General features: G+C 40.1%; 3 protein-coding genes across 7 annotated transcripts; 2 read left to right on the top strand and 1 right to left on the bottom strand.

Annotated features, from left to right (window-relative positions):
• Positions 1–1,522: 1,522 nt before the first annotated feature.
• calr3b (calreticulin 3b) lies at positions 1,523–5,458 on the top strand. Its single transcript, XM_054624135.1, has 9 exons — positions 1,523–1,692; positions 2,285–2,386; positions 2,802–3,005; positions 3,107–3,201; positions 3,313–3,522; positions 3,751–3,864; positions 3,988–4,131; positions 4,222–4,314; positions 4,433–5,458. Exons 1-9 carry the CDS (start codon positions 1,596–1,598, stop codon positions 4,634–4,636), a joined length of 1,263 nt encoding a protein of 420 aa, XP_054480110.1. The 5' UTR covers positions 1,523–1,595; the 3' UTR covers positions 4,637–5,458.
• Positions 5,459–6,771: 1,313 nt separating this feature from the next.
• On the top strand, positions 6,772–20,798 carry LOC129114543 (epidermal growth factor receptor substrate 15-like 1). Of its 5 annotated transcripts, none has more exons than XM_054626666.1 (24): positions 6,772–6,914; positions 7,300–7,341; positions 7,465–7,554; positions 7,645–7,692; positions 7,783–7,878; positions 8,103–8,168; positions 8,250–8,375; positions 8,505–8,564; positions 8,679–8,945; positions 10,268–10,425; positions 10,743–10,908; positions 11,153–11,215; positions 12,445–12,530; positions 13,063–13,135; positions 13,481–13,642; positions 14,090–14,287; positions 14,938–15,102; positions 15,446–15,554; positions 15,793–15,932; positions 16,221–16,272; positions 17,546–17,631; positions 17,880–17,943; positions 20,073–20,089; positions 20,567–20,798. In XM_054626666.1, the coding sequence occupies exons 1-24, from the start codon at positions 6,888–6,890 to the stop codon at positions 20,711–20,713; spliced, it is 2,508 nt and encodes an 835-aa protein (XP_054482641.1). In that variant the 5' UTR covers positions 6,772–6,887; the 3' UTR covers positions 20,714–20,798. The 5 variants fall into 5 exon arrangements, with proteins under 5 accessions (XP_054482641.1, XP_054482643.1, XP_054482644.1 ...); XM_054626667.1 differs by lacking the exon at positions 6,772–6,914 and adding an exon at positions 6,953–7,170; XM_054626668.1 differs by lacking the exon at positions 7,645–7,692.
• A 2,658-nt stretch (positions 20,799–23,456) lies between these two features.
• On the bottom strand, positions 23,457–25,704 carry klf2b (Kruppel-like factor 2b). The gene is made up of 3 exons (XM_054596090.1): positions 25,412–25,704; positions 24,416–25,256; positions 23,457–24,311 (listed from the first exon to the last, which is right to left on the bottom strand). Exons 1-3 carry the CDS (start codon positions 25,481–25,483, stop codon positions 24,136–24,138), a joined length of 1,089 nt encoding a protein of 362 aa, XP_054452065.1. The 5' UTR covers positions 25,484–25,704; the 3' UTR covers positions 23,457–24,135.
• Between the last annotated feature and the right edge of the window lie 841 nt (positions 25,705–26,545).

The following is a 26,545-nucleotide window of genomic DNA, read 5'->3' as shown; positions in this document are numbered from 1 at the left end:
TCAGAGTTAGCATTTGCTAGCACAAACGTTGACATTAGCAAAATGCCGTTAGCTTATATTTTAAATTACCTCCTTTTTAACTTTGCTAACATTATTATAAAATATTTACTACCCTTACCAAAACTCAGTTCAAACATTTTTGTTTTTTTAAATGTCTGTAAATATAATATTTCCCCCAGTTATCGCTGGTGTTTCTTGTTTTTAAACCGCTTATTATCAATTTTCATCCGTTTTATTTTATTTTTAACCAACGGTCGCGTATCTTGTCTTCCCGCTCTAGCAGTTACCACGGTGACGCAACGGTCCTATCCAAGAACGGCCTTTCCAATCACTTTTTACTGCTTATAAAAGATTGTATTATTATTTATTATATATTTATTATATATTATATTTATTTATTTTTTATCTTGTCTTTCTTTACTACTGTTGTCAGTTTAAAAGAACGGCCTTTCCAATCACAAAGTTAAAAATAGTTAAAATAGTTAAAATAGTTGTTGTTTTTTTCTCTGTCTGTAAATATAATATTTCAGTTATTGTTGTTTTTTCTAATGTTTTTTTATTGCTTATTTATAATACTTGTTTTATTTTATTTTTATTTTTTATCTTGTCTTTCTTTACTACTGTTGTCAGTTTAAAAGAACGGCCTTTCCAATCACTTTTTACTGCTTATAAAAGATTGTATTATTATTTATTATATTTTATTATATATTATATTTTACAAAGTTAAAAAAATAGTTAAAATAGTGTGCATCCATCTTGAAGAACTCCACTTTTACTGCTTATAAAATATTGTATTATTATTTATTATATATTTATTATATATTATATTTTACAAAGTATCAACTCCTTTGCTGTAAAAAACTCAGTTATTCTCTCTAGATTACATTTATTTAAAAATTAATTTATCTAGTCATTCACTAGTTAAAATAGTTTTTTTTTTTTCTCTGTCTCTAAATATAATATTTCAGTTATTGTTGTTTTTTCTACTGTTTTTTTTATTGCTTATTTATAATACTTGTTTTATTTTATATTTATTTTTTAAAAGAACGGCCTTTCATTTTTCATTTTTTATCTTGTCTTATCTGGACTAATAAAAGATTGTATTATTATTTATTATATATTATATTTTACAAAGTTAAAAATAGTTAAAATAGTTGTTGTTTTTTTTCTCTGTCTATCTGGACTATCTTATAAGGATTATCTTATCTTATCTTATCTTATTATTATTATTATTATTATTATTATTATTATTATTGTTGTTATTGTTATTGTTCGTGTATCTCTTTCAGTTGTAGCCATAGTTACAAACATGGTGACCATTTTATATTTTATACATTTGTTTTATATTTGTCTCCCTCTACAGGAGCGCTGCCGGAGTCTACAGGAGTGAAACGTCACTGATCCTGGATCGGGCTCTGTAGGGGGACATACGTTTCGTGGTCTCCTCCTATTGGTCGAGGCGCACCACCCCGTCGACCAATCACATGCGTACATCTGTTCGCTAGAGCCACTCTAAAAGATTCTCTCCTCTTCCTCCTTCGCCAGGAACTCCACACTCAGCGAGGACGTGAGCAGTCGTGGAAAGTTGAGCAGAGATGGGAAAAATGCAAGTTTTGGGTGTAGTTGCGGTGATGTTAGCAGTGTACTGCGTCCATGCAAAAGTGCACTTTCGGGAGGAGTTTCTGGACGGTGGTGAGTTTGGAGCAGAAATGTATACCAGTAGCTGTGCATGAGGTTAATGTTGATTCACTGCATGTTAGCTTGGCTGTTAGCCGTCATTTTGACACAATTATCACCTTGAGTTTCTCTTGAAAGTCTGTTCTTTTCACCATGTTTTGGTTCAATTGACAGTGTAAAATGCGTCACTAACTTTAACTTCATCCACGCCCAGAAGCTAGCAAACATAGTATCTATACTAATGACACCTACATGGCTAACTGTGGCCTAAATTCCTGTATACATATGTTTCCTTAGCTATTTTAGATTAGATTAGATTATATTCAACTTTATTGTCATTGCACAGAGTACAAGTACTAGGACAACGAAATGCAGTTTTAGCAGAAAAAAAAAAAGTGCAAAACCAGAAGTGCAAAAAGAAGCAGTAAAGGTGCAGTGCAACGTGCTGGATAAATAACAGTATAAATAACATGTTAGAGTAGTTGGCTAATGCAAGTGAATTGACAGTTGGGCAATATGATTTCCAGGAAGTAGCTTGGTGTAAACCCCCCCCCCCCCCCCCAAGTGTTTAAAACTCTACAAACCTGCTGGTCCCTTTTCTGTGCAGATGAATGGAGGAGTCGCTGGGTGAATTCCAAACACAAGTCTGACTACGGAGAGTGGAAACTAACTGCTGGCAACTTCTATGGAGATGCTGAGAAAGACAAAGGTAAATGTTGTGTGTTCTAATCCACATATTCTAAAAAAAAAAAAAAAAAAGTCAATCACGTACTTTAAATGAGGAAATAAATATTAATTTAGGGTTGATCATGCGTTGTTCGTCATGGCTAAAGAGATACCAAGGCACCTGTCGTTAAACATGTGTCTGTGAGGAAAATCCTGAATTGATATGATGGTGTAAATAATTGAAAATCTTATTCTACAGCTTGAATATTTTCTGAGGTAATAAATAAACAAACACAGCCAGCTCAGCCTCGGCATTGTCCTAAACCGCTCTTGAATGCAAAAAATGATGACATCCAGTGTATGTTTTAATTACCTTGGCGTTCACACTATTAGCCTGAGAACAACCTGTTTTTTTTGTCTTGTGTTTGCTAACATTTTATTTTGCACTTTCTCTTCAGGTCTGCAAACAAGCCAGGATGCTCGTTTCTATGCTTCCTCTGCCCGTTTTGATGCTTTCAGCAACGAGGGGAAGCCTCTGGTCATTCAGTTTACAGTAAAGCATGAGCAAAAGATTGACTGTGGTGGCGGATATGTGAAGATCTTCCCTGCGGACCTGGATCAGACTGCCATGCATGGAGACTCCACATACTACATCATGTTTGGTAAGTTATAATGTTCACGGTATTTAACGACTATAATGAAATGGTTACAATAACAGGATTTAGAACATAAATTTAACTACGAGTTCAATTTATTCACCCAGGCCCTGACATCTGTGGCTACAGCACCAAGAAAGTCCACGTCATCTTCAATTACAAGGGCAAGAATCATCTCATCAAGAAAGAGATTAAGTGCAAGGTATTTCTTTTAAATTCTGAAAATAATATTGTTTTTCTTCTAGTATAAAAACATGCACTGCCTCTGCATCAGTGGCTTGATTCAACCAATTCTGTTTTTGTTTTTTTACAGGATGATGAGCTGACCCACATGTACACGCTGATCCTGAATCCAGATCAGACCTATGAGGTGAAGATTGATAACGAGAAAGTAGAATCCGGCAGTCTGGAGGATGACTGGGACTTGCTGCCTCCCAAGACCATTAAGGACCCTGAAGCCAATAAACCAGAGGACTGGGATGATCGTGCCAAGATTGACGATGCTGATGACACAAAGCCAGAGGTGAATAAGCTTACTGCTATCATAAGTAATAAAATAAGTCGAATTCATCCGGCATAAAATGTACCCTGCACTGACTGAGGGTGCTGTAATGGAAGGTAGGGTTTGTCCATAGCAAATGTCAACTGGAGGGGGAGTGTTTTTCCACTTATTTCTCTCTGGGATTTTCCCAGCAGTCTTGCACTTTAAATTTATCTTCATAATTTGTTACATTTTTTTGTTCTTCTTTAGAGCTGGGAAAAACCTGAAAACATTCCAGACCCTGACGCTAAAAAGCCTGAAGACTGGGATGAGGATATGGATGGAGAGTGGGAGCCACCCATGATCCCTAACCCAGAGTATAAGGTAGGCTAAAGTTAAATAGTTATGGCTTATGCTTAGTGTGATCTCCTCTGCCTGAAAAATGATTCATATTTCCTCCACTTTGCCTTTGCTCCCCTGATGATGAATACTTTTTTTGTATTGCAGGGAGAATGGAAACCCAAACAGATCGATAACCCCAACTACAAAGGAGCCTGGGTGCATCCTGAGATTGACAATCCTGAATACAGTCCTGATTCAAACATCTACAAGTTTGACAAAATTGCTGTTTTAGGTCTTGATCTTTGGCAGGTGAGAAAGAAAGTAATCATCTTTGATAGTAATGTTATTGCCATAGTAATGCTTAAACTACAGTTTAACATTTGTTTCTGATCATCGCAGGTGAAATCTGGTACCATCTTTGACAACTTCCTTATCACAGACGATGTGAAGGAAGCAGAAGACATTACAATGGAGACATGGGGTGTGACCAAGGTATGCTGGTATTCTTTTTAAGCCATATTTTGTTATTTATACAACACACAGAGCAATTGGCGGTCTGGTACTGAATAGATTAGGCGACAGTGTTTGATTATCTAAATATTCCCCACAGGAACCAGAGATGAAAATGAAACAGGAGCAAGATGACTTGAAACGAAAGGAAGAGGAGGAGAAGAACAAAGAACAAGACACCGAGGTCGATGAAGATGAAGACGAAGATGATGAAGACATTGATGAGGAAGATACAAAGGATGAAATGGAGGAGGCACTTTCAGAAATGGAGGAAGAGGAAGCAAAGCTTAAAGATGAGCTTTGAGGAGGTGTGGCCAGAGATTTTGTCTGTCCCTCCTTTAGAAACTCTGTCCTGTATTTCCCAGGGGTATTGTGGCTGCTGTGCATCCTTTCCCTGAGAGATATGGACACAAACCAATTTGAGGGGGGCAAAGTGGATCTTTATAGATTTAGTTTCTCTTTATTTTTGGTCATAATATTACCTTGTTGCCCCTGAACTGCTAGATTGATTCTAAGGTTTTACACCTCTAAAGCCCATCCCCCCCCCTGTTGTGATAACAGCGAATAAGGAGAAACTGAAATCCACTGTTTGTTTTCTTGATTTTCTCGATCTGCAATCCTATTTTCTATGCAGATTGTATGCAGAAGCTGTGATTGAAAAATTGACATTAGCAGAGAATAAGCCATTAAGATTTTAACTTCACTGTCCCCAGACAAAAATAAATCTTAAAAGCACACAACTGAACATATAAATTCATAAACTCTAAGACCTACGCCAAATATCACCAAATACAGACAGAAATCAAGATTGTAGTGTAACTTATTTTGGTTGTCTGTAGCACTGACTATTTTTATTCTATTTTCCACTCTTAAGGCAGAATTGAATGAAGTGTTTAGATATAAATTAATCCTCATCTAAGTGCACAATGAAATTGTTTTTATACATGTAAATGGCATGTATGTCTTCATGGTAATGTGATGGATCCTGCATTATTTCCAGAAGATCTGGAGAAACAGATGGTGGGCCCTCTGGTGTGACTCATGACATCATTAAGGGTCACGCAGTTATTTTTATTGGACAGAAAGTTCTTGATACCAAAGTTTTTATTAAAAGATTATAACCTTATTGTCTGGTCATATTCTGTACTACATAAGCACATTTTGGGTCTGTCGTTAACATTATTTTTATCTGACTTTACACCTACATTCTCTTTAAGTTTTGCAGTGTTGGACAGAATACAAAACCTGAGTCTGCCATTTCAGTTTGAGATCTAAATTTGTCCCGCTGGGGAAACTAATTTATGGATAATGCTAAAGGTGAAATACCTTATATGTGATTAAAGTTAAGTTCCATCTCCTCTAATAGAGTATTTTCAATTTGAAGATCAGGATGGGCTGTAATTGTGACAAAAGTGGAAATATTTCCAAAGAGATTTGTTACACTCCAAACTCCATTTCAAAAGGTTTCTAACATGTCAACTGTTGATCTAAACAATCTAAATTGCTTTTTGAAAAATTTGAAATAGTAACTAAACTTAATATAGTTAATTTTGCAGACAGAATACCGGAAACCCTGATTAAAATGCTGTGTCTGTCCAACAGTAAAGTTAAGTTAATGAGTGTAAACAATTAATAAATAGTACCACTTCTGAAATCTGGTGTTCTTTAGCTGTTGGCCTGGATTAATCCACTAAGGGGCCCTGGGGCAAAATGTAGACGTGGCCCACAGATTGAGTGCTCAATAAAAAAAAATCTGTGTTGAAAGGCCAAAGCATTATGGGATGGGGACAGAAGTGTGTACACTCCCTTCAAATATGCTCTATGGTTACCTTATCAACTTCATTTTCTACATATGGTGTGTGTAAAAATACATCTATTATTCCTCTCTAATCCCTTTCTGCGTCAGAAGGCGGTGGGTTCACAGCGGCTCATGGTGCACCAGTGCCATTGTTACTGGTGCACCAGTGCCATTGGTACTGGTGCACCAGTGAATGAAGTGTTTAGATATAAATTAATCCTCATCTAAGTGCACAATGAAATTGTTTTTATACATGTAAATGGCATGTATGTGTGCCATTGTTACTGGTGCACCAGTAACAATGGCACTGGTGTGTTACTGGTGCACCGGTGCCATTGCTACTGGTGCACCGGTGGCACTGGTGCACCATTGTTACTGGTGCAATGGTGCACCGGTGCCATTGTTACTGGTGCACCGGTGCCATTGCTACTGGTGCACCGGTGCCATTGCTACTGGTGCACCGGTGCCATTGTTACTGGTGCACCGGTGCCATTGTTACTGGTGCACCGGTGCCATTGCTACTGGTGCACCATGCCATTGTTACTGGTGCACCGGTGCCATTGCTACTGGTGCACCGGTGCCATTGCTACTGGTGCACCGGTGCCATTGTTACTGGTGCACCGGTGCCATTGTTACTGGTGCACCGGTGCCATTGTTACTGGTGCAGTGACCGGAACCACTGCCCCTCCGCTTTGTGTCGCCGCTCGTGCCCGCTCGGTTAAGGGGCGGTTTGCGCGCTCCCGAGACACCAGGAAATATGGCGGCGCTCATGACTCTCAGTCAGGTAACAACTCTCAATAGCCCGAGAAAAAGTGTAAAATGTCATTATTGATCACTAACGATTGATAGTGACAGTCGTGTTATAGCCGAACATCATCTCTGCTCCGGAATCAGTGGTGTTTATTGTCATTAGCAGCCTTTCCTTGTCAACTAAGTTAACATGGTTAGCTAGGTTTCGTATTGATAGCAACGCTCCTGTACGTTTGAACCAAACAGGGGATCTGAAATGAACGATACTGTAGCTGATCAGCACACACATGGTTAGCTGGAAGCTCAAACTGAAGCTTTAGTTAGTCAGCTAACGTTAGCGAGCTAAGCTGATTGTCTACTTTCACCTCTCACGGACCAGTGCATGATGTGTTACATGTCTCTCCTGTCTGCTTCCCCAGTTGTCAGGTGGAAACCCAGCCTATGAGAGCTACTACAGACAGGTGAGGTCGGGGTTGCTGCTTTGGTTTCAACTTCAGAGTTCTAGTATCTGTCACATTAAATCAATTGATGAATACAGTTCTGTTTTGCAGTGTCCAATTAGTGTTCATATGTGTTCTTTGCAGCTGGATCCGGGAAACACAGGCAGAATATCAGCCGGAGATGCAGCTCAGTTCCTTAAGAAGTCGGGGCTGTCAGACAGTACACTGGGGAAGGTGGGTCACACAATGGCTTACATGTACACAAACAACACACTCAGAAATTTAAACAATAGAATCTAAACTGTTTTTTTGTCTTATTTTTAGATATGGGATTCGGCAGATTCAGAAAGAAAAGGCTATTTGGATAGACGGGTGAACCTGAATTTCTCTGGAATTTTGTCGGTAAAGCTGACTTGCGCACAAAACACACAGACTTTGACTCATTTTTCTTCCTCTTCCTAGGGTTTCTTCATTGCTGTGAGACTTGTGGCCTCAGCACAGGGTGGAAATGACATCAGCCTTCACAACCTCAACCAACACTTAGCTGCACCCACATTTGTGAGTGGTTAAATGATTCTACTGACAATTGCAATATCCAATAATCTGGTAGGGAACACACTGAGCAGGGAAAAGCTACTTCTATTGCTCATGTGAGAAATCTTTGGATTGAATGTTTTGGAAAGTGATATTGTGAGGCTATATTGCGTCACTAACTGTATTTATATATGATACTGTTTGCCTGCTTTGCTTATTTGTGTCTTAACTCACTTTATTTCTTACAGAGAGATACTTATAGCCCATTATTAAGTGTTTCAACGACGGGAGCGGATTCACAGTGGGCGATTAGGGTGAGTTGATACATTTATCAAGAACATTCTTGAGAGAGAGTTAAGCTTGTCGCCTAAACTTGTGTTTCTTTTTTTTCCCAGCCGGAAGAAAAAGGGAAGTTTGAGGGCATTTTTGAGAGTCTGTGCCCTGTGAATGGTCTCCTCTCGGGTGATAAAGTCAGGCCAGTTTTAATAAACTCCAAGCTACCTCTGGATGCGTTAGGAAAGGTGAATTAACATTTTTAGTTGGAGTGATGTAACGCACAGCCCTATTGCAGTCTATGACATTTCAAAGTTAACAATTCAAAGCAACTAAAAGCTTGTTTATTTTTTTGCTTTTACATAATGTGTCTGTAGATATGGGATCTAAGTGATGTGGACAAAGATGGACAATTGGACAAAGATGAATTCACAGTGGTGAGCTGGTGCCTTTTGTTAACTTAAAGTTTCTTCAGAGTCATTCTGGGATATATATTTAGAAATAAAAAAATGTTTTGATATTAATAAATGATCTGATTTCCCATTTTGTAGGCCATGCATCTTGTGTATCGTGCCATGGAAAATGAGCCTGTCCCAGCCACATTACCCACTTCACTCATCCCCCCTTCAAAAAGGAAGAAGTCTGCAGGCGCGCTGCCAGGTGCAGTGTCTGTGCTGCCTGCTCTATCAGGGTTTCCGGCTGGCCACGCTTTTCTCAAAGATTCCCTGCGAAGCACTCCTCCCCTGGGCAACACTACTCCGTTCAGCACCAGTACTGTCAACCTCTCTCCAAAACACTCCTTTAAATCCAGCTCACCGGTACGCCGCCTCTCTTGCATTTCTCTTGAGGTGTAGTTACCTCATCACTGCAGTGATTAGTCAGTAGAGGGTAAAGTGCTCTTTCCAAAAGCTTTGCGATATGGTTAACATTAATATCACAATATTATTAGGAAGAAATATTCTATATTATTATACATCCCAAAATTGAATCTGTATGAAAAATCAACAATATACCGCGTAACTATGATCTACTTTTCTTTATTCTATTAAACAACTCTTCATGTATAATAAAATATTTGCTTTAATTTACAATTTACTTATTTATACAGCAGCATTTTTTGAAATTATAACATGATATGTTCATATTTTCCACATATACTTAAATGTACTTAAAGTTGTAGAATGTTAATATTGAGTTATCGCCCAGCCCTACTTTCTCCATTAAGAAATATATTCCCTCTAGTTAAAAAGTTGCGTCACTTCAAGTCCTGTTTTCTCCCTCATGAAGGAAACAGGACTCTCGGGATGCTATCTTGGGTAGTTTCACACAGCTGCCTCACTGAATTTGTTCCATGCATCATCTATTGCTCTAATGCAGCGTCATGTAGTCCAGGCCAGGGTTATCTTGGGATGCATTAGGATGTCACTTTCTAAATGTGACTAGTGAGTTACAAGAAGTACAAGATGAAAAACACATTCAATCCTCTTGGGGAAAAAAAAAACAACATTTCGTTTTCCTTGACCCTCGCTAAGTAAGTAACACAAGGGCAGTGCCTTAAAACCAGCCTTTCAAGAATCGATTATTTTCTGTAGCTAATGGGTGGACTGGTTTTGCCACATTGTTTTGAACACCGTGCACAGGCCAGTGTGTTCCTCAATGCCTTGTAATAGCTACAGGTACTGCTTTGGAGTAACAGGTTTCCATGAAAGCGAAAAGAAGCAGCACTCTGTTCGTACTTGTATCTTGATCACCTGACTGTCATGACACTTGTTGTGAGGCGGTTCCTGTTGTGCCACTTCTCATTCATGTTCTTTTTCTCCTTGTCAGTTGAATTGCCTTTTCCTCAGATTTCTATTTTCTGTTTAACTTACCCAAGGCAGATAATTAGTGTGCATACCAGTTTTCTTAGAATGCTATTTTCTGTTATATATTTAATACATATATACATGCTATTTTTGTTAAACGGTTGATAAAGAAATCAGTACATTTTCATCCAGTATGATTGGCAGACATACAGAAAAGTGCATTTTTCTACTTTAAACCAGTATAATAAACAAATACCACCTGTTATTTAACGAACACTCCTCTTGTTGTCTCCCTCCTCTAAAATCCCATAAATTCTGTCTTTTGTTCATTCCAGCCTGTGGTGAACTGGGTCGTACCGTTGGCCGACAGGGAGCGATACGATGAGATCTTCAAGAATACAGACAGCGACAATGACGGCCTCGTCAATGGAACTGAGGTCATAGAGATTTTCATGCAGTCCAGTCTCTCTCAGACTATGCTGGCACAGATATGGTGAGACCATGGCTCGGATTAGATTGTATTTATTTGCAGAGGTTTTCCTACTTTCACAACACACTAAATCATCCATACCTAGATGAAAGTCTCACAGGGTTTAACTCTATAGCTCCATCTGGTTGACAGTTTGAATCATTACAATTTCCCCAGAAGATGGGTGCAATATAAGAAAGAAAAAATAAAATAATTTGTGCTATACCAATATGTTGGAAACAGTGAGTTCACAGGACATTGTTACCGGAAGTAGTTTGGTACCATTTCTTCAGGAAGAACACAGTATCTTATCTCTTGAGTGAAGTCTTTCCTTTCTGCAGGGGACTCGCTGACACTAAACAGACGGGCAAGCTGAACCGGGAGCAGTTCTCTCTGGCCTTGTACCTGATCCAGCAGAAGGTCACTAAAGGCGTAGACCCTCCTTCCACTCTAACCACAGACATGATTCCCCCGTCAGAAAGGACTGCAGCTTCAGCAGCGGGCCCTGTGAGTCCTGACCTTAGCCCACTGCAACCACTGCTTCATCTTTTATTTGCCCTATTTATGGAAATTCTTCCTATCTTCCAAGGCTACTTCTTTCTTGCATCAGTACCTCAAAAATAGTTTGTTTTCTTGCTACTATATTCATTTTAAATGCTGGGCTCTGCTTTGTGGCTTTTCAGCCATGCCTTGCGAAACTGTGTTTTTATGCTTTTTGCTTTTTTGAGCTCTCTTCTATCCTTTCTAACAGATTTATGCGGGGCTTATGTCTTCTGTGAGGCCTGATCTTGCTGCACTAGCTCATATTCGCAGAGTGAGTAGTTGAGCTTTCTTTCACAAGGTGGCGCCCTTGTTCTGTCATATTTTCTCCCTCAGTCTGAACTCACTAGGTGCAGACGGGAACATGTTCCTCATATTACTGGATTAGTTTCCACAAATTATCTTTCCAACAAAGGTACACCTAGAATTAATTAGATCTAGTTTACTCTTTTATACCTATCATGTCTTGGATTTTCCCCAAACTTCATCATCATTGGTGTTCAAAGCAACCAATGTCAACTATGTCCAGCTTGAGGAAAGTAACTTAATAATGTATGTAAAACAAGTAGTGTCACTTTAATGTACTAGTTGTTTATAAAAATAGATTATCCAGTTCAACCAATGTTTGAAGAGGCATTTCATCTTTAAAGAAGCATCATAACACATTATTTTAAGACAAAGATGTGTTTGAAGAGGCAAATTCTTACAGTTTTGTGTCAGACTATCAAAACAGACTACAGACAACAACTAATGGGTAACTCCAGTTGAACTTTTGCCATTAAAGAAACTGGCCCTTTGTGTCCATCATGAAAAGATTGATATCATAGATGGAGTCAAATCAATTAAGCAAGAGCACTTGCACAAGTACTACCAACAAATATCTGTTTTACACAGATTACACAATTCCACAGTTCCCTTTTTTAAGGTTGAACATGAAACTGTGAAAAAATTCTTAAGGAGCAGCATATGTCTGACCATGAGGAGAGGATTCTGGGACACTCTAAATTGTTAATGGCTTGTTATGTTGAACACTGATATATAAGCCAGATTTCACCAGAGTCTTTTGTATTGTCTTGTCTGTGTGCATTTCTCCTCATTCATGTATTGTCTGGAACTCGTGCCCCCCCCCCTCCCATCTGTGCGAGGTTTTTGTTTTTCCTTCCTGTGTCTTTTGTCTTGTTAGACGTATCGGCAGGGAGCCCCCTTCCCAAAACACACACACACACACACACACACACACACACACACACACACACACACACACACACACACACACACACACACACACACACACTCTCTTTCTCACTCTTTTTGTCCCATTTCTCTATCATCACATACTCCCTCTTGTCCCCACTTTTTTCGTGTCCCTTTTCTTTGTCCTACCTGCCGTTGTCACTCTTGTCGTCTTTGTCCTCACCTTCTATCACCCTCACTTCCATCCGTCCTACTTTCCTACCCAACTCTTCCCCTCTCTAACTCGTTCGTCTCTGTGTCTCGCCTCAGGACAGCAGCAGCTCCACGGGATCGGCCGAGCTGACAGGCATCAAAGAGCTGGATGACCTCAGCCAGGAAATAGCTCAGCTGCAGAGGTGAGCCCCTGAGTAGCAGGAGGAGAGCTTTGTTTCTCTTCCTCTGAGAGAAAGGAGGGTAGGTTGTAGTGGAGTGATGTTCAGGTTCAAAGCTCGTAAACTCTTAAATATATTTTTTTATCAAAAAATGTTTACTGTTGTCTAACCAGGTGCTCTCATTAGGTTGCTTTTATTCCAAGAGAGACTTAGCAAAGAAAGCAATGTCACCATGGAGCCTCGCTTTGGGCCGAGTATATTTAACAGTCAGAGCCTTCATAATGAAGTGGATTCAGAACACTGATCAAACTGCAGTTGCTCATGCGATTTACTAATGATTTACTTATGATTTTGCCCCTCATCACCTTGTTAAGTGGGAAACGCCATCAGTCAAGATGTTAAAAAACCCCTTTTTTTTTTTTTTTTTTTTAAATGTCACAATTCCAAATTAAAACAGTTTTGTCTTTTTAAGCTCTATGTTTTGCCAACACAGGCTTTGTTAGGAAGTAATAACTATAACTATAATTTCTTCCTCTCCCATGTCGTCAACCTACAGAGATAAATTCATTCTGGAGCAAGAGATCAGAGAAAAGGAGGAAACCATCAGACAACAAAATAGTGAAGTTCAGGTAAGGCTGAGCCGAAAATCATTTTCATGTTGTCTGTTGAAGGGTAAAATATCAGTGAAATAGTAAATGATGAGTGACTGAAAGCCCATCACAGAGTCTGGAAACAATTCAAAGTTCAGATAAAAGTATGTTTATGACTAAACAACTGCCTGAAAACACATAGTGTAAATACACATCTGTAAACAAGGTAAACTTATGAACCAGTTTTTATGTGTTGTATGTTTTGAGATCCACTCAAAAAGATTCTCAACTTAATCACCATGATGTGTGTATTATATACTGGTTTGAGAGTTGATACTGTACCATGTAATCACCTGTGCATGTGTGTGTTTGATGGACCCTCAGGACATGCAGAATGGGCTGGACAGGGAGAGCAGCAGCCTGCAGGACCTGGAGTCCCAGAAGCAGGAGGCCCAGGAGCGTCTGGAGGAGATGGACCAGCAGCGCTCCAAGCTGGAGGGAATGCTCAACGATGTCAAGCAGAAGTGCCAGGAAGAGTCGCAGATGGTTAGAGACTTGACCTATTAAAGCAGAAAATGCTGTTGTATGTTTTTTTACTTGTGCCTCTTGTGACATGGTAATACACATGCAGTTGTCCTCTGGTTGTGGATAATACTTTGGTATTATTGGGAGTATGATACCAGATATCAATCAAACAATGAAGTCAGTTGAGGTCAAAGTTTGTTTCAAGGAAAATGGTGCACCTTATTGCATTTAACAAAGATTTTAAATACGGCAGCTGTTCTGTAGCTGCTATGTGTTTAGCTTGCTTTTTTTTTTTTTGGTGGAAATAACATGCATATTAGGAGGTGAAGCATTGCATTCCTGATTATTTTGAGGCCAATTAAGTAAAACACTTTTTAATGTTAGAGCACTATCTTATTGTTAAGCCAACCTTTTATATTTTTTTTCTTGCATCCTCCTGAGAACAAGCTACGATCTTTTGCCCTCCAGATTTCATCCCTGCAGAGCCAGATCCGCTCTCAGGAGAACAACATCCAGAGCCAGGAGGAAGAAATGAGCCGCACCAAGACGGACCTGAACCGGCTGCAGGATGAGGAGGCCCTCCTTGAGCAGAGTCTGCTCTCTGGTCGCGTCCAGCTGGACAGCATCACTAAGTCTCTCAAAACCACTCAGGAAGAGATCAACCAGGCAAGTGCATGCAGAGTAACTACAGGTTACAAAAGGATGGTCTGCCACTTATGGTCAACAAGCTCTGGATATCCATTCATAATACTGACTTCCCTGTGCGAGTACAAACGTTTCTGACTTGTTTTGCGTTGCTCGCGATGACACAGCAATCTCACTCAGGAAACATTACTTTTACTTTTACTTCCATGACCTTTGTGCTAAAGTATTTATTCTGCTCTGAGGCATACGTCTTTGGAGCACACTGAAGTGAAACTGTTGTACCACAGTGGTTAAGGCATATTGTTTTGATCAACGTAACCACTAACCACCATTTACATAATTTGCTAAAAATCAGGTGCATTCCTCAATCTGCCGAAGACTTGACATTTAAGGAGTCTGTTTTTTGTGGGGGGGGGGAGTTATGTTGGTGAAGGTTAATTCAAGACAGATTATACTTTGGCAAAATAAATCACATTCAGGTAATAGTGGGCACATTTTTATTTTAATTTTTATTTAAAATTTGGCTTGAAATTATAGTGGTATTATAGTATATTTCTGCCACATGGGACATCGCCAGTGTTTGCACATTTTAAAATGGTAAAACAGTAAAGGAAATTCAATAATTGTGTTTTATGGAATCAGATATGGATTTAACTATTCGGTTTTTTTAGGCTCGCAGTAAGCTGTCGCTGATCCAGGATAGCCAAAAGGAGTTGACCAAGACCATTGAGCAGTACAACAGCGCTTTGAGCGACATCAACGGAGGAAACCTCAGCAACATGCCAGACTTAAGTGAAGGGTTTGTTGAGAAGGAGAACGGAGGTTTCAGAAGTTCGGTGAGGAGATCATGAATATATCCTACTTTTCACCTCAAGAATTTATCCTAGAACTCACAAACTTGAATTGTTTTTCCTCCTAATGAGGAGAACTTTTCATATCACCAACTCCTATTGTGCCTGACTAAAGAGATGTCAGAGGAATGCAAATATACTCATGAAACCTTTTTTGTTTCCCATTTTTGTAGTCAAAAAGTTTTTAGTTGCTATATTTCCTTGGCCTATGCCATAAATGCTCATACATAGTGAAGACTGAAAAATAGATCAGTGTTTTTGCTGAATTGTTTAACAGACAAGTCTTGATTGTTGGCACTTTTTTTTTTTTTCTAATTTTATTTATTAGGATGACTCCTTCAAGTCAAAGATAGCTATGTTCAACAGCAGCAGTGCTAAGGAGGCTCCAGCAGACCCCTTCCAGACGGAGGACCCCTTCAAGTCCGACCCTTTCCAAGGTCTGAATAGCTTCTTGTATCTCTTTATTATTTTTTCCTGTGTAAGCGTTTCCACTTAATACCTGAAATAAATTTCCATTATGGATGCCAAGTTGTGGAGTGTTAATGAAATGGAAATGTATGTCCCAGACTGTTTAATGCTGTGGAAAACATCAAATAGTATTTCTTCTTTAGGGGCTGAAGATGGTTTAAGTCCATAGGCAGTTTTTCTCTTCTCACTGTCTTGTCCTTTTTCTAGATCCATTTGGAGCAGATCCTTTCAGAGAAAGCGACCCTTTCAGAGGCACTTCATCTGATGATTTCTTTAAGAGAACTGAAAAGGCAAAGCTGTTTGGATCCTCGGAGCCTTTTGGTAGAAAACCAACACCACCAGCCAAGGTATAGGCCACTCAGATGTTTGTTGAACATGGTATGCAATTAGAGAAAACCAATGCTCTTTTGTCAAAAAGGATAAAAATGAAATTTTTACTTTTCATTGTTTAATGATTTGCTTCAGTTGTCAGGGCTCTGACATGAGCTCACTATTGTACTGGAAAAGCAAACCAGTACGACAAGGAGAGATTTCTAGTGGACGTGCTGACATTCTCATTGTGTCAGTATTTAAATGGAGATCTTTTTAAATAGCTTACTTACTGTACTTGTGCTTTTGTTCTTTGGTTTTCTCAGCCAAGTGCCCTCAGCAGTGGGGACCCTTTCACATCACACAGCCCAAAACCAGGTACGTTATTGTAGGTTTTCTCAGCTGTAAATGTAAAGATTAACCTGCTGTAGCATTTGTTTCTATATTGTAGTAAATACTTTGCTTACTAGATTAAAACAGGTTGATAAATATGAAATGCTTTTATTCGTTCCTGTCAGTCATTTTGAAGATGTAGGTTTAACTCTATCTTATTGCAGTTAGGAAGTTGATGACCCTGCAGTTAACCACACTGTACATTGGCTTTTTCGTGACTTTGTCAAATAAAAGCACAAATGCATAGCACAAATGCATAATCCTCTCTGTACTATATAAGTACTTATTTCTCAAAATGTGACTCTGAACTCTATTTACTGACATGTGAATAAGAACGTTTTAGTTTTTTTTTAAGTCTCAAAGACCCATTCTTTACCATTCTGGGTGACGTGGTGGATTTAGATTTTATTTTTGGGGCGCATCAGGGGCAAACAATTTTTTACTCACTGTGGCTTCAATTTTTCCTGTGGTTCAGGGCTATTTTTAGTCGGGTACCTACGCGTTTAACTACTGGCCAACTAAAAATACTCCCCCCTACCCTGGAAAAACAGGAGGCCTGCAGGAGCCAAACATAACAGAAACTCTGTGACTGCTGGTCCTTCTCTACTAGAACACACTGCCACTCCTTTAACCAGTTCTCTACTGCCTCTGTCCTGTCTTTATATCTGCTGCTATTGAACTGCTTTGCCTCATTCGGCACGGAAGTTGTTTTAAGTTAGTGGCTAACTCTGGTCGATGCTCTGCCATGCTACACACCTTCAGAAGAACACAGAGGCAACTGTAGACCTGAGCTGAGTTACTGTGCGTAAAAAAAACACTGCCCACATCACATGAATGGGGTCTCTTGTGGTTGCACACTCACAACAAACATATTCTGTTACAATGTTTTGTTTTTACACTGTAACCATCTGCAGTTTGCTGTTTTTATCATTAAGCGGCATGCCACTGAGCTTCAAAACAACCCGGGCACAGTTCTGGTTTACAGTGCGCCAACTGACGCCTTTAATTAGCTGATCAGATGCACACGTCAGGTTAAACAAAACCTCTGGGTTTTTTTTTGTGAAAATGTCATGGAAAATTATAACGGTCATGCCACATTCCCCTCTCTGAAAATAGCATGCAGGCCCTTTCAGAATAAGCAAAATGCATGGATGATTTTTGAATGTGCGGTTTTAATCCGTACTTCATTACAGTTTCAGCCCTTTTCCGTAAATGTGTTCAAATGTTATAAATGCATCTCAATGTACTCTTGTCACAGATGTGTTTGGGACATCGGACCCCTTTGGAAGCAACTCTTTCAGTAGCAAGGGAGGTGGATTTGCTGACTTTAGTCAGATGTCAAAGGTAAGCTCTGGAGACTCTTGGAGTTATGAATCAGTTGCACCATAAAGCATCGTTTTCCATTCAGCTGTAGAAAGCTGTGTTGTTAATTTTACTGTCTTCATGAGTGATTTCTATTTTATTTTTTTTCTGCTAATTTATCACATTTATGAAGTCTTTCTGGTATTAGACCAGAGGTATTAGATTTCTGCTGAACTTTCTGTTAGAGTCATCATTTAGATTTTTTTGTCTTTTCCCTCGTGTGTGAACAGAAGTCGGACAACCCTGTCCTCCCGACAAAGAAAAATGTGCCTAACCGGCCTGCACCTCCCTATGGTAAGCCCTGATTTGTGTGTGTGTGTGTGTGTGTGTGTGTGTGTGTGTGTGTGTGTGTGTGTGTGTGTGTGTGTGTGTGTGTGTGTGTGTGTGTGTGTGTGTGTGTGTGTGTGTGTGTGTGTGTGTGTGTGTGTGTGTGTGTGTGTGTGTGTGTGTGTGTGTGTGTGTGTGCTTGAACATTACTGTGTAAAGTTGAAGGTTCTCAAGAACTTTCATTAGCTCTTTACCACTTTTGATGGGGGCAAATTGTCCCAGAAAATGAGTGGCAGCACAGTTTTTGCGGTGCTCATTGTGATTGACTGACTGTTTTCCTCAAAAAAACAAAAAAAAACAAAAAACGACTTCCCGGTTGAGCTGTTGCGGTTGGTGCAGAGAAAGCAGTTTCTTCTTTTGAAGTTGTAAACAGGAAAGCTGTTGGTAGAGTTATGGTACTATGTTTTTACAGAGTGGTTGTAAGTGTGGTGAAATAGCTAGTGTTAAGTTAAACTTGTGAATTGTGAGATGAGATTGAGAGCTACTTTTCAATGGCTTTTGGATGAAATTGCCTCATGTTTTATCTTCTTTTTTGTTTTTGGCATGTGTTAAGTCACTAACTATCCACAGGCCATGCCCTTCCGCTGTGACCTAGCACTTATTCCTTTAGCAGAAGCCACAGCGTGAGAAAGTTGGTGTTCCCCTTTGCTTTACCACACACCGAAGGGTAGAGATGAGTAACCGCAGTTAGCCAGCGAAGCAAGCCCCCGAGAGGTGCCTCACATGTGATGGAGAAGTGAAACGCCCACATGTAGTTTTGTTATATAAAGCTGGAATTGTTTCTGTTTATCTTTATTAGATAGTGGAGCTTTTATTTGCTTGAAGTTCTTTCGATCCAAAGATCCGGCTTTTGTAGCATCGTTGCAAAAAGTTCGAGAGATGAATAATCCGGGCCACATTATAGTTACGCCATTAGAGGAAATGCATTCAAAGCTTACAGTAGACAAGGGTGTGTCTGTCTTTTACAATTATGTGTTCCATAAAAGCGACACTGTGCTCGTTAAGCTTCAACGCATCAGTGAGCCTTACTCAAAAATGCGGTTAACACCTTTTTTTTGAACCAATATGTCTCTCCCCAGGGTGACTACTCTGCATGGCACAAGCTTAAAGCTGTTGGCTTCCTGTGAAAAAATGAAGCAACACAATATTGCACATTAGTCTTCAAGGTGTGAGCTTATTTTCCCAAGGAGGCTACCTGTTGTTAGCTTCTGCGTTGTGTTACATGGATTTTGTGTCTGTTTGAATGTCTTCCTTTTTCCACGAGGCACGCTCAGTTTGACTGCATCACAGCCGTTCCAAAGCGTTTTCTCCACGACAGACACTAAAGATTATTTTGTTACGACCCGCTCGAGTAAAGCATCAAAAGACTGATTTTGGCTCTGTAAGTGTAGACTAGTAGGTTTTTTCTGATTGGTCATGTGTACTTTTGTGCATGAGCTGCTGATCTCATGATCTCACCCTTCATGCTAAGAGGTGTCAGCTCTCTGTCACTGGCCCTCATTCTGTTAACCCTCCCTCGCACAGTGACATTAGAAAGCAATCCTATGTGCTTATTGGAACTAACTGATCTGAGAGCATTTTAAGAGCTTGGTGTGTAAGGACGTTAAATGTTTGCATGACTGCCTTAGACAGTCCTCGTACTTGTGTCTATCAGGTCGATTGTTGCCTCCGTCGGCCTGGTAAAGGGGCTTTTGCATGCCTGCTGTCGTCTCTGGCTTTAGCCTCTGGCAGGAAGTCAAGATTTTTACAGTTTTAGTCAGCGATTCGGTGAACTTGCCTGGTCAGGTAGCACTTGAGGAGCATTTTTCAAGTCTTGAAAGTACAAGCTAAAGACTTGATTGCTGTCAAAGCTTGATGTGCCTCAAAGGAGAGCACAACGAAGTTAATCTTCCTCTTTGTCCTCGTCCTTCCGCTTCTTTGCCATCCTGTATAGCTGATCTCTGCTGAAGTGCAGAGAAGATGCATGGCAGGTTTTTGTGTAGGGTTTGTATAATTTAACTTGACAATAACTCATTTTATCCCTAATGCCAGCATGACAGTTGTGAAAAGGATGTGTGTTTTTTCATATCGAGCTCTTTTTATTGTAATTTTTGCAGGATCTAAATGTAACAAGGTAAGACTGTAGATGGGTGTGGTGGTCAGCCTTTTGCATGTGAAAAAAACCTGTCCGCACTGCGTAATCTGAGTTATTCCTGAGCATGTTTGTTTTCAATAAATATCCCCAGTCTCATTGCTACAAGCACTGATGTTTAAGGGAAATATGTGCCGAGTAATTTATGGTGCTACTTTGTCACTGTGTTGTGTAAGAAGCTTTTAGTGTTGCTTTCTTGGCCGCCCACGGGAAATCTAGACGTCTGTAGTTCTGCAGTTCTGTAGTAGTTACTTTTCTCTCGCTGCTATTTATCAAATAATTTCTGTTGTGTTTGACGTAGCTTTTGACATTCCGCTTAATAAGAAAAGCATTAGATTTGAAATTTGCATCCGCCGTTTTTGCTTTTTGCCTAGTGACTTCTCTCTGTTTATGATGACATTTCAGCCTGCATCCCTGCATTTTTGTCCACATCTAATGTTTTTTTTTTCTCTGCTGTAGTTTGGAAGTGAGAACCAGCAGCTGGAGTGGGTCAAACGGGAGAGCGACCGCGAGGAGCAGGAGAGGCTGCGGAGGCTGCGGCTCCAGGAGCAGCAGGACCTGGAGCTGGCGATCGCCCTCAGCAGGGCCGACATGCCCAACGCCTGACCGGCCGTGGCCCGACCTGACCTCCTCCTTCTGCCTTACAGTCCTCCGTCCGCCGGCTCATGATAACTGCACCAACAATGGCCCGCCATGACTAGCAGCCCCTGTTAACAATTTGTGTAAGAGACCAGTGTTTTCTCCAGCCATGGCTGGACTCCCGTCAAACGACTCCACATTTAGCAAACCAGTCACGGTTCATTGCTCCCAAACTACATGGCAACTGTAATCAAGGACAATACGGAGCCACTTGATTTAAACCCGGCTTCATCCTGCAAGAACATAGCGATTTAACGCAACCCCAAACCAGCAGGCTACTCCACTACAACCTACATCTAGCTCCATGTCTTGTTATGGCTAATCACCCTGCCTTATCCAAAAGCCTTTCTGTTGCAAGGGGAAAAACAAAACCTTTTAAAGATTATTTTACTGTTTTTATTTATATACAAAAGCAATGAGTCTGTGGTGTATGAAGTACTTGTAAAATGCACTGTATAAACAGTTTTTTTTTTTAAAATAACCTGTAGAAACTAGAAAGGGACATTTGTATTGAATGACAAACCAGATGGGTTATCTTCTCTGGTGGCCTACGATTGGTTTGTCCAATTTCAGATGTATTCTTTTTCTTTTAAAGAAACTTCTTCATCTTCTGTAAATATTGTTGGATGATGGTTTTATGTACAATCAACTAGAACAGGCCATATGTAAACACAAGCCTGTCTTAAAGGACTGGAGCTTTGCAATGTGATCACCTATGACATACTTTAGGTTTTTTAGGTGTTTTCTTGCCATTAATGCCTGCATATGTAATATTAATGGCCTTAAAGGGCAAGGATTTAGGACATTCTTTTTGTATATAATCAAACTTTAACCGTAATCTACATGTCAAAGTAGACATGTGATGTTTGGAAATCCCTAACAAGCATTTTAGTATTAACATAGCTTTAGTTAAATATAATTTAGCCCCATATCATCGGTTGCCTCTTGCATTCACAGTTAAGACGCTAGCGATAATCATTGAGGTCTTCCGTTGAACAAATCCACCTGATGTCAACAGCCTGTGCTCGTCAGATGGTTTGTCATTGGTTGCCTTGTTGTTACGCCCAAACAACTTGCCCTCCCATGCAACTTAGAGCCTCTATAAAATGGAAGTAGTGTAAATCTACATTGTTTCTACTGGTGCTGTTACATCTAGTTTTATCGTTTATCTGCTTCACACTACCACTGATGCACAAGGACATCTGCTTCCAATTTTGTGCTTTTCTCTCAACACTCGAATCAACCATTGGATCTTTTTTCTCTGTGGATTTGTTTTCCTCCTTTTATTAATGTCTTATACTCCAGTTGGAGGACATTTGTTTCAATGACTTAAAATATTGCATCCTTGTAATTATACTACACTAATCAGGTTTAATCGGCACATAATGTATGCACTGTATATTCCAGACCTTACTGGACATGTACAGAGTGACGGCGCCTTATTTATCAACATATCAACATTGTAATGTTGCACAGTATGTATGTGATTATTAAAAACAAAATACCTGTAATTGATTAAAAGTGATTTTTAACATTCCTGGAATAAGGTAAGTGTCATCTTTTTGAATCAGATATTGTAGCGACTCCAGAAAGATGTTGACTAGTCACACGTCACACATATATATATATATATATATATATATATTGTAAAAACAAATCACTGATAAGAGATGTCCACTGTACAGGCGGTGGCCTCGAGGAACAGTAGCCCGGCATTGCGCAGACATGATGTGTTATGAAGGAAGGCAATGCTCAACTCTATTCTTAGGTCTTAATCTGATGCTTTGATAAAATGTACAGAACATAGTTGACAATAACACAAGTAAGTGTTTATATCTTGCGTTGATATTGGCGTGGAAAAAAGAGATATGAGAGAACATTTGCATCTCCCACTGAAGATATTTTTAACCTTATGTGTACTTCCTCTTTTTGAGTATATGATAAATTCTAGTAAAGTGTCCACCAATACAACATTGTGTTGTTCTGAGTGAACTGAGGAGATAAGACAACTGTGCCACCAATTTTGAGGAAGGGTGGAGTTTTATCACTTTATTTTGAACATTTTGAAATAGTCATACAGAGTGTTGCGTAAATCCTAAAGAACGTATTCAAAGAAATATGTTAAATATTGATCTGCTTTTCCAACTGCCATCTGGCTTTGATGCATCTACTCAATGCAGCCTTTGATGCGGGATAGACAAATGCTCCCTGACACCATGCAGACATGATATGCACGGACTCCCGATACTTTGAAACTGTGCACAGTGACTCTGTGTAATTGTAGTATTAAGGCCCTTTGATGTCCTACTATAATTTCTACCCATCAGAAAGGGAGTCTAAGGGCTCCCTGATGAGGGTTTGCTGTGCCCCTCTGTCCAGACGGCTCCCGGCTCACTCTGTAATTATGGAAATGGAGTGTTTGTATTTATAGGCTAAGCCCACAAGCGGCTGCCCTTCTGTGTCTTGCAGCTGCAAAACATCACAGTGGAAATCAAGTGCCCTTGTTTTAAAATTAAAGTGGGTATACAATTGCAACGTGTATAACCTACTTAGTGTAACTGATCTGATGTTCTGCAGGCCTGCTGCACCTAGTTAGACTGGTTGTAAACACAGAATGAAACCTGTTGACTGGGTGGATGTGGTTCATTGAACTAAACGTGTGAACAAGATGTATCTAAAATGATAAGTAAAGAGTTCCCCAAGTCAAGTGTTCAATTTCATTGTTTTTAATATTCACAATAAATATACATTTTACAGTATAAAAACCATGTACATATTTATATAAATTTAAGTGAAAAATAATGCACAGGACATCAAGCCCTGATAGCAAACAGAGGGGCTGGATCCAGGATTTTCACACAAGAGAAGACAACAGCAACTCCAAATAGGAATGAGCAATAAAATAAAGCGGTTCAGGCCGTTCAGACATTGAGGCAGTTTAAATAAAACATTGTCTCTGCACATGTAAGGCAACGATGTGCATTTCACCCCTGTCATTAAGAACATGTTCTGTTTCCTGGCCATGTCGTTCTATCATTAAGAGTTTTACAGTAGCAGTCATAGAAAGGCACTTTTGTGTCAAACACAGCGTTCCAGTTCTGTCAAAGAAGAGTAGTATATATATATATATATACAGGGCCAGCCCCTTCTTGGTCTGCCTGTTCTAAAGCAAACAAAGCTTTTCTAAAGCTTTTATTGAACCAAAGTAGTACCAGCTACATTATTACAATATAAAACCACTAAAACTTTTTTTCATTCAATAATACATATAAAAAAGACTTTGGTCATTTTGACAACAATTTAAATAAAAAATACATCAGTTGAATCACAATAGAAAAGAAAATAACACAACCCCCCCCCTCCCATCCCAAGTCCTTATGTGAGCACCTTCACATGTGTCTCTTCATGTGGAGTGCCAGGTGGTCAGACCTGGAGAAGGCCCGTTCACACAGGTGACACTGGAACGGCCTGTGTCCGGTGTGTTTGCGGAAATGACGGGTCAGCTCATCGGAGCGGGCGAATTTCCATCCACAGCCTTCCCAGCTGCAGTGGTACGGCTTCTCACCTGGGTAGACAAAAAGAATGAAGATTATTATCATGAAAAGAGAGACATGGTGTGGAGCTGTGTATGTGTGTAATTGTGTCTGATAGTTATGGGCTGAGACTCACCTGTGTGAGTTCGCAGGTGAGCCTTCAGGTGAGAGCTCTTGGTGTAGGTTTTGCCGCAGCCTGCGTAGCTGCAGGTGTGCGTCGCCGTTCGCTTCCTCGGCCAGGTGCGTCGTCCTCTCTTGGGTTTGGACTCCAGCAGTTCGAGAGGAGAGGACGGAGGAGTGAGCAGCAGCCTCTGTGAGCCGGGCTGCAGGCTGAGACCTTCCTCATACAACCCGAAGCCAGTGTGAGGAGCATGGTAGGACATCTGCATCTGAGGGTGGTGCGAGAAAGCCGTCTGTGAGTGATACTTCTGGGAGAAGCTCATCGGCTGACACAGCTCCGGGTCCTCCGGGCTGAGCGGCGGGGTCATGCTGCTGGCTGCCCGGGGAGAGATGGCCACTCTGGGCTGCTCGAACGACGACATCATGCACGAAACGTTCCCTTCTTGCTTGATTTTGCTGCAGCTTTGGGGCACCATGCCCAGAACGGGTCCGTAGCCGTCCATGGGTGGCTCCACCTTGATGTCCTGACGGGGGAAGTTGAGGTAGAACCTGCCCTGGATGCCGTAGCTGGAGCCCTCGGAGCGGAGCAGCTCCGTCATGAGGCTGGCTCCGTACGGCGGCGGCGGGGATCGGTGCTCCTCGGCCGGGTAGGACGGAGCAGAGGACCCGGTGGAGTACATGCTGAGGTCCACAAACTCCTCCGTGCTGTCTGAGCCAGTCGTGTTGGCGAGAATAAAATCCAGATCTAAGTAATTACTCAGATCCTCGTCGTCCCTTTTGCTGTGATTGTCCAGGTTGTGTACCATTTCAAGCATGGAGCAGCTGGAGACTAGTTTGTCCGTGTCTCCTTTCCACCTCTGAAAGAAAAAGAAAAATGATGTTATTAGATGTGTTTCTGTGAAATAAAACACTAATAATGATTATATTTTGTTTTTTCCAAACTTCACAAAACTAGTGAAACAAAGTGACACATAATCCAACTCCAACACACTACAATATATCATTTACTTACGTTTTCCCATGTTTTTTCTCTTTGGTTTGTGAATGTGGAAAATGACGGCAGCATCACTCCAGATAAAGCCATCGTTTCTGGTGAAATAAGAACTATTCTCTTGTCTTGTTGCGTTCAGGTTCTGTGCGTTTTGTTTGTGTCACAGAGTCATGAAACAGTGCACAAGTGGAAGGAGGTCCTCCGAACTTTATACGTCTCCCTGGCCAATTGTGAGAGCTCAGGAAACAACGTAAAGTCTGGTAAATTTAGCTCTTTATAAAGCAGCTCCTGCAGGCAGCGGTGCTCAGACTGCATGTGACGGAGGAGGCAGTGAGAGGAGCTATAAGGTGGAGCACCTCCTCCTCTCTGACGTAGGCTCTGGACGGACCAGCCCCTCTGAGCAGGAGCTGGAAAAAAGTTGTAGGCAAATTACAAACATTTGCAATATAGCAACCATAGATACTTACGTAATGTGCTGAAAAGAACAAGTCTAGTGACTCCAGTGACTTAACAGGACAGGCTGTCAGTTAATCATGATGGGATATAATTAGTTGGTTAAAAGGGTGAGATAAAAAAAACACAGAATTAAGATATATTTTGTAATACAATGCAGGAAATGGAGATTGCACAAACGTTTTAATAGCACTAGAAACGTAACACACACACACACACACACATTACATTACACACACACACACACATTACACACACACACACACACACACACACACACACATTACACACATTGTTGGAAATATAATTAGTTGGTTAAAAGGTTGAAATAAAAAAACACAGAACTAAGATACATTTTGTAATACAATGCAGGGAATGGAGATCATTGCACAAACATTACATTACACATTACATTATTACATTACATTATATTATATTATTTACATTACATTACATTACATTACATTATACATTACATTACATTACATTATAGTACATTACATTACATTACATTACATTATATTACATTATATTACATTACATTACATTACATTACATTACATTACATTACATTACAGTCATTTAGCAGACGCTTTTATCCAAAGTGACTTACAATAAGGATTTTTAGTGTATTCAACATAGGTATTCAAGAGAACTACTAGTCACCAGAAGTCATAAGTGCATCTCCTTTCTTAAACAAGC

Source organism: Anoplopoma fimbria, chromosome 3 (genome assembly GCF_027596085.1).
Source record: "Anoplopoma fimbria isolate UVic2021 breed Golden Eagle Sablefish chromosome 3, Afim_UVic_2022, whole genome shotgun sequence".
NCBI classification, from domain to species: Eukaryota; Metazoa; Chordata; class Actinopteri; order Perciformes; family Anoplopomatidae; genus Anoplopoma; species Anoplopoma fimbria.
Note: the sequence above shows the minus strand (reverse complement) of the source record. Positions and strands in the feature narration are given on the sequence as shown.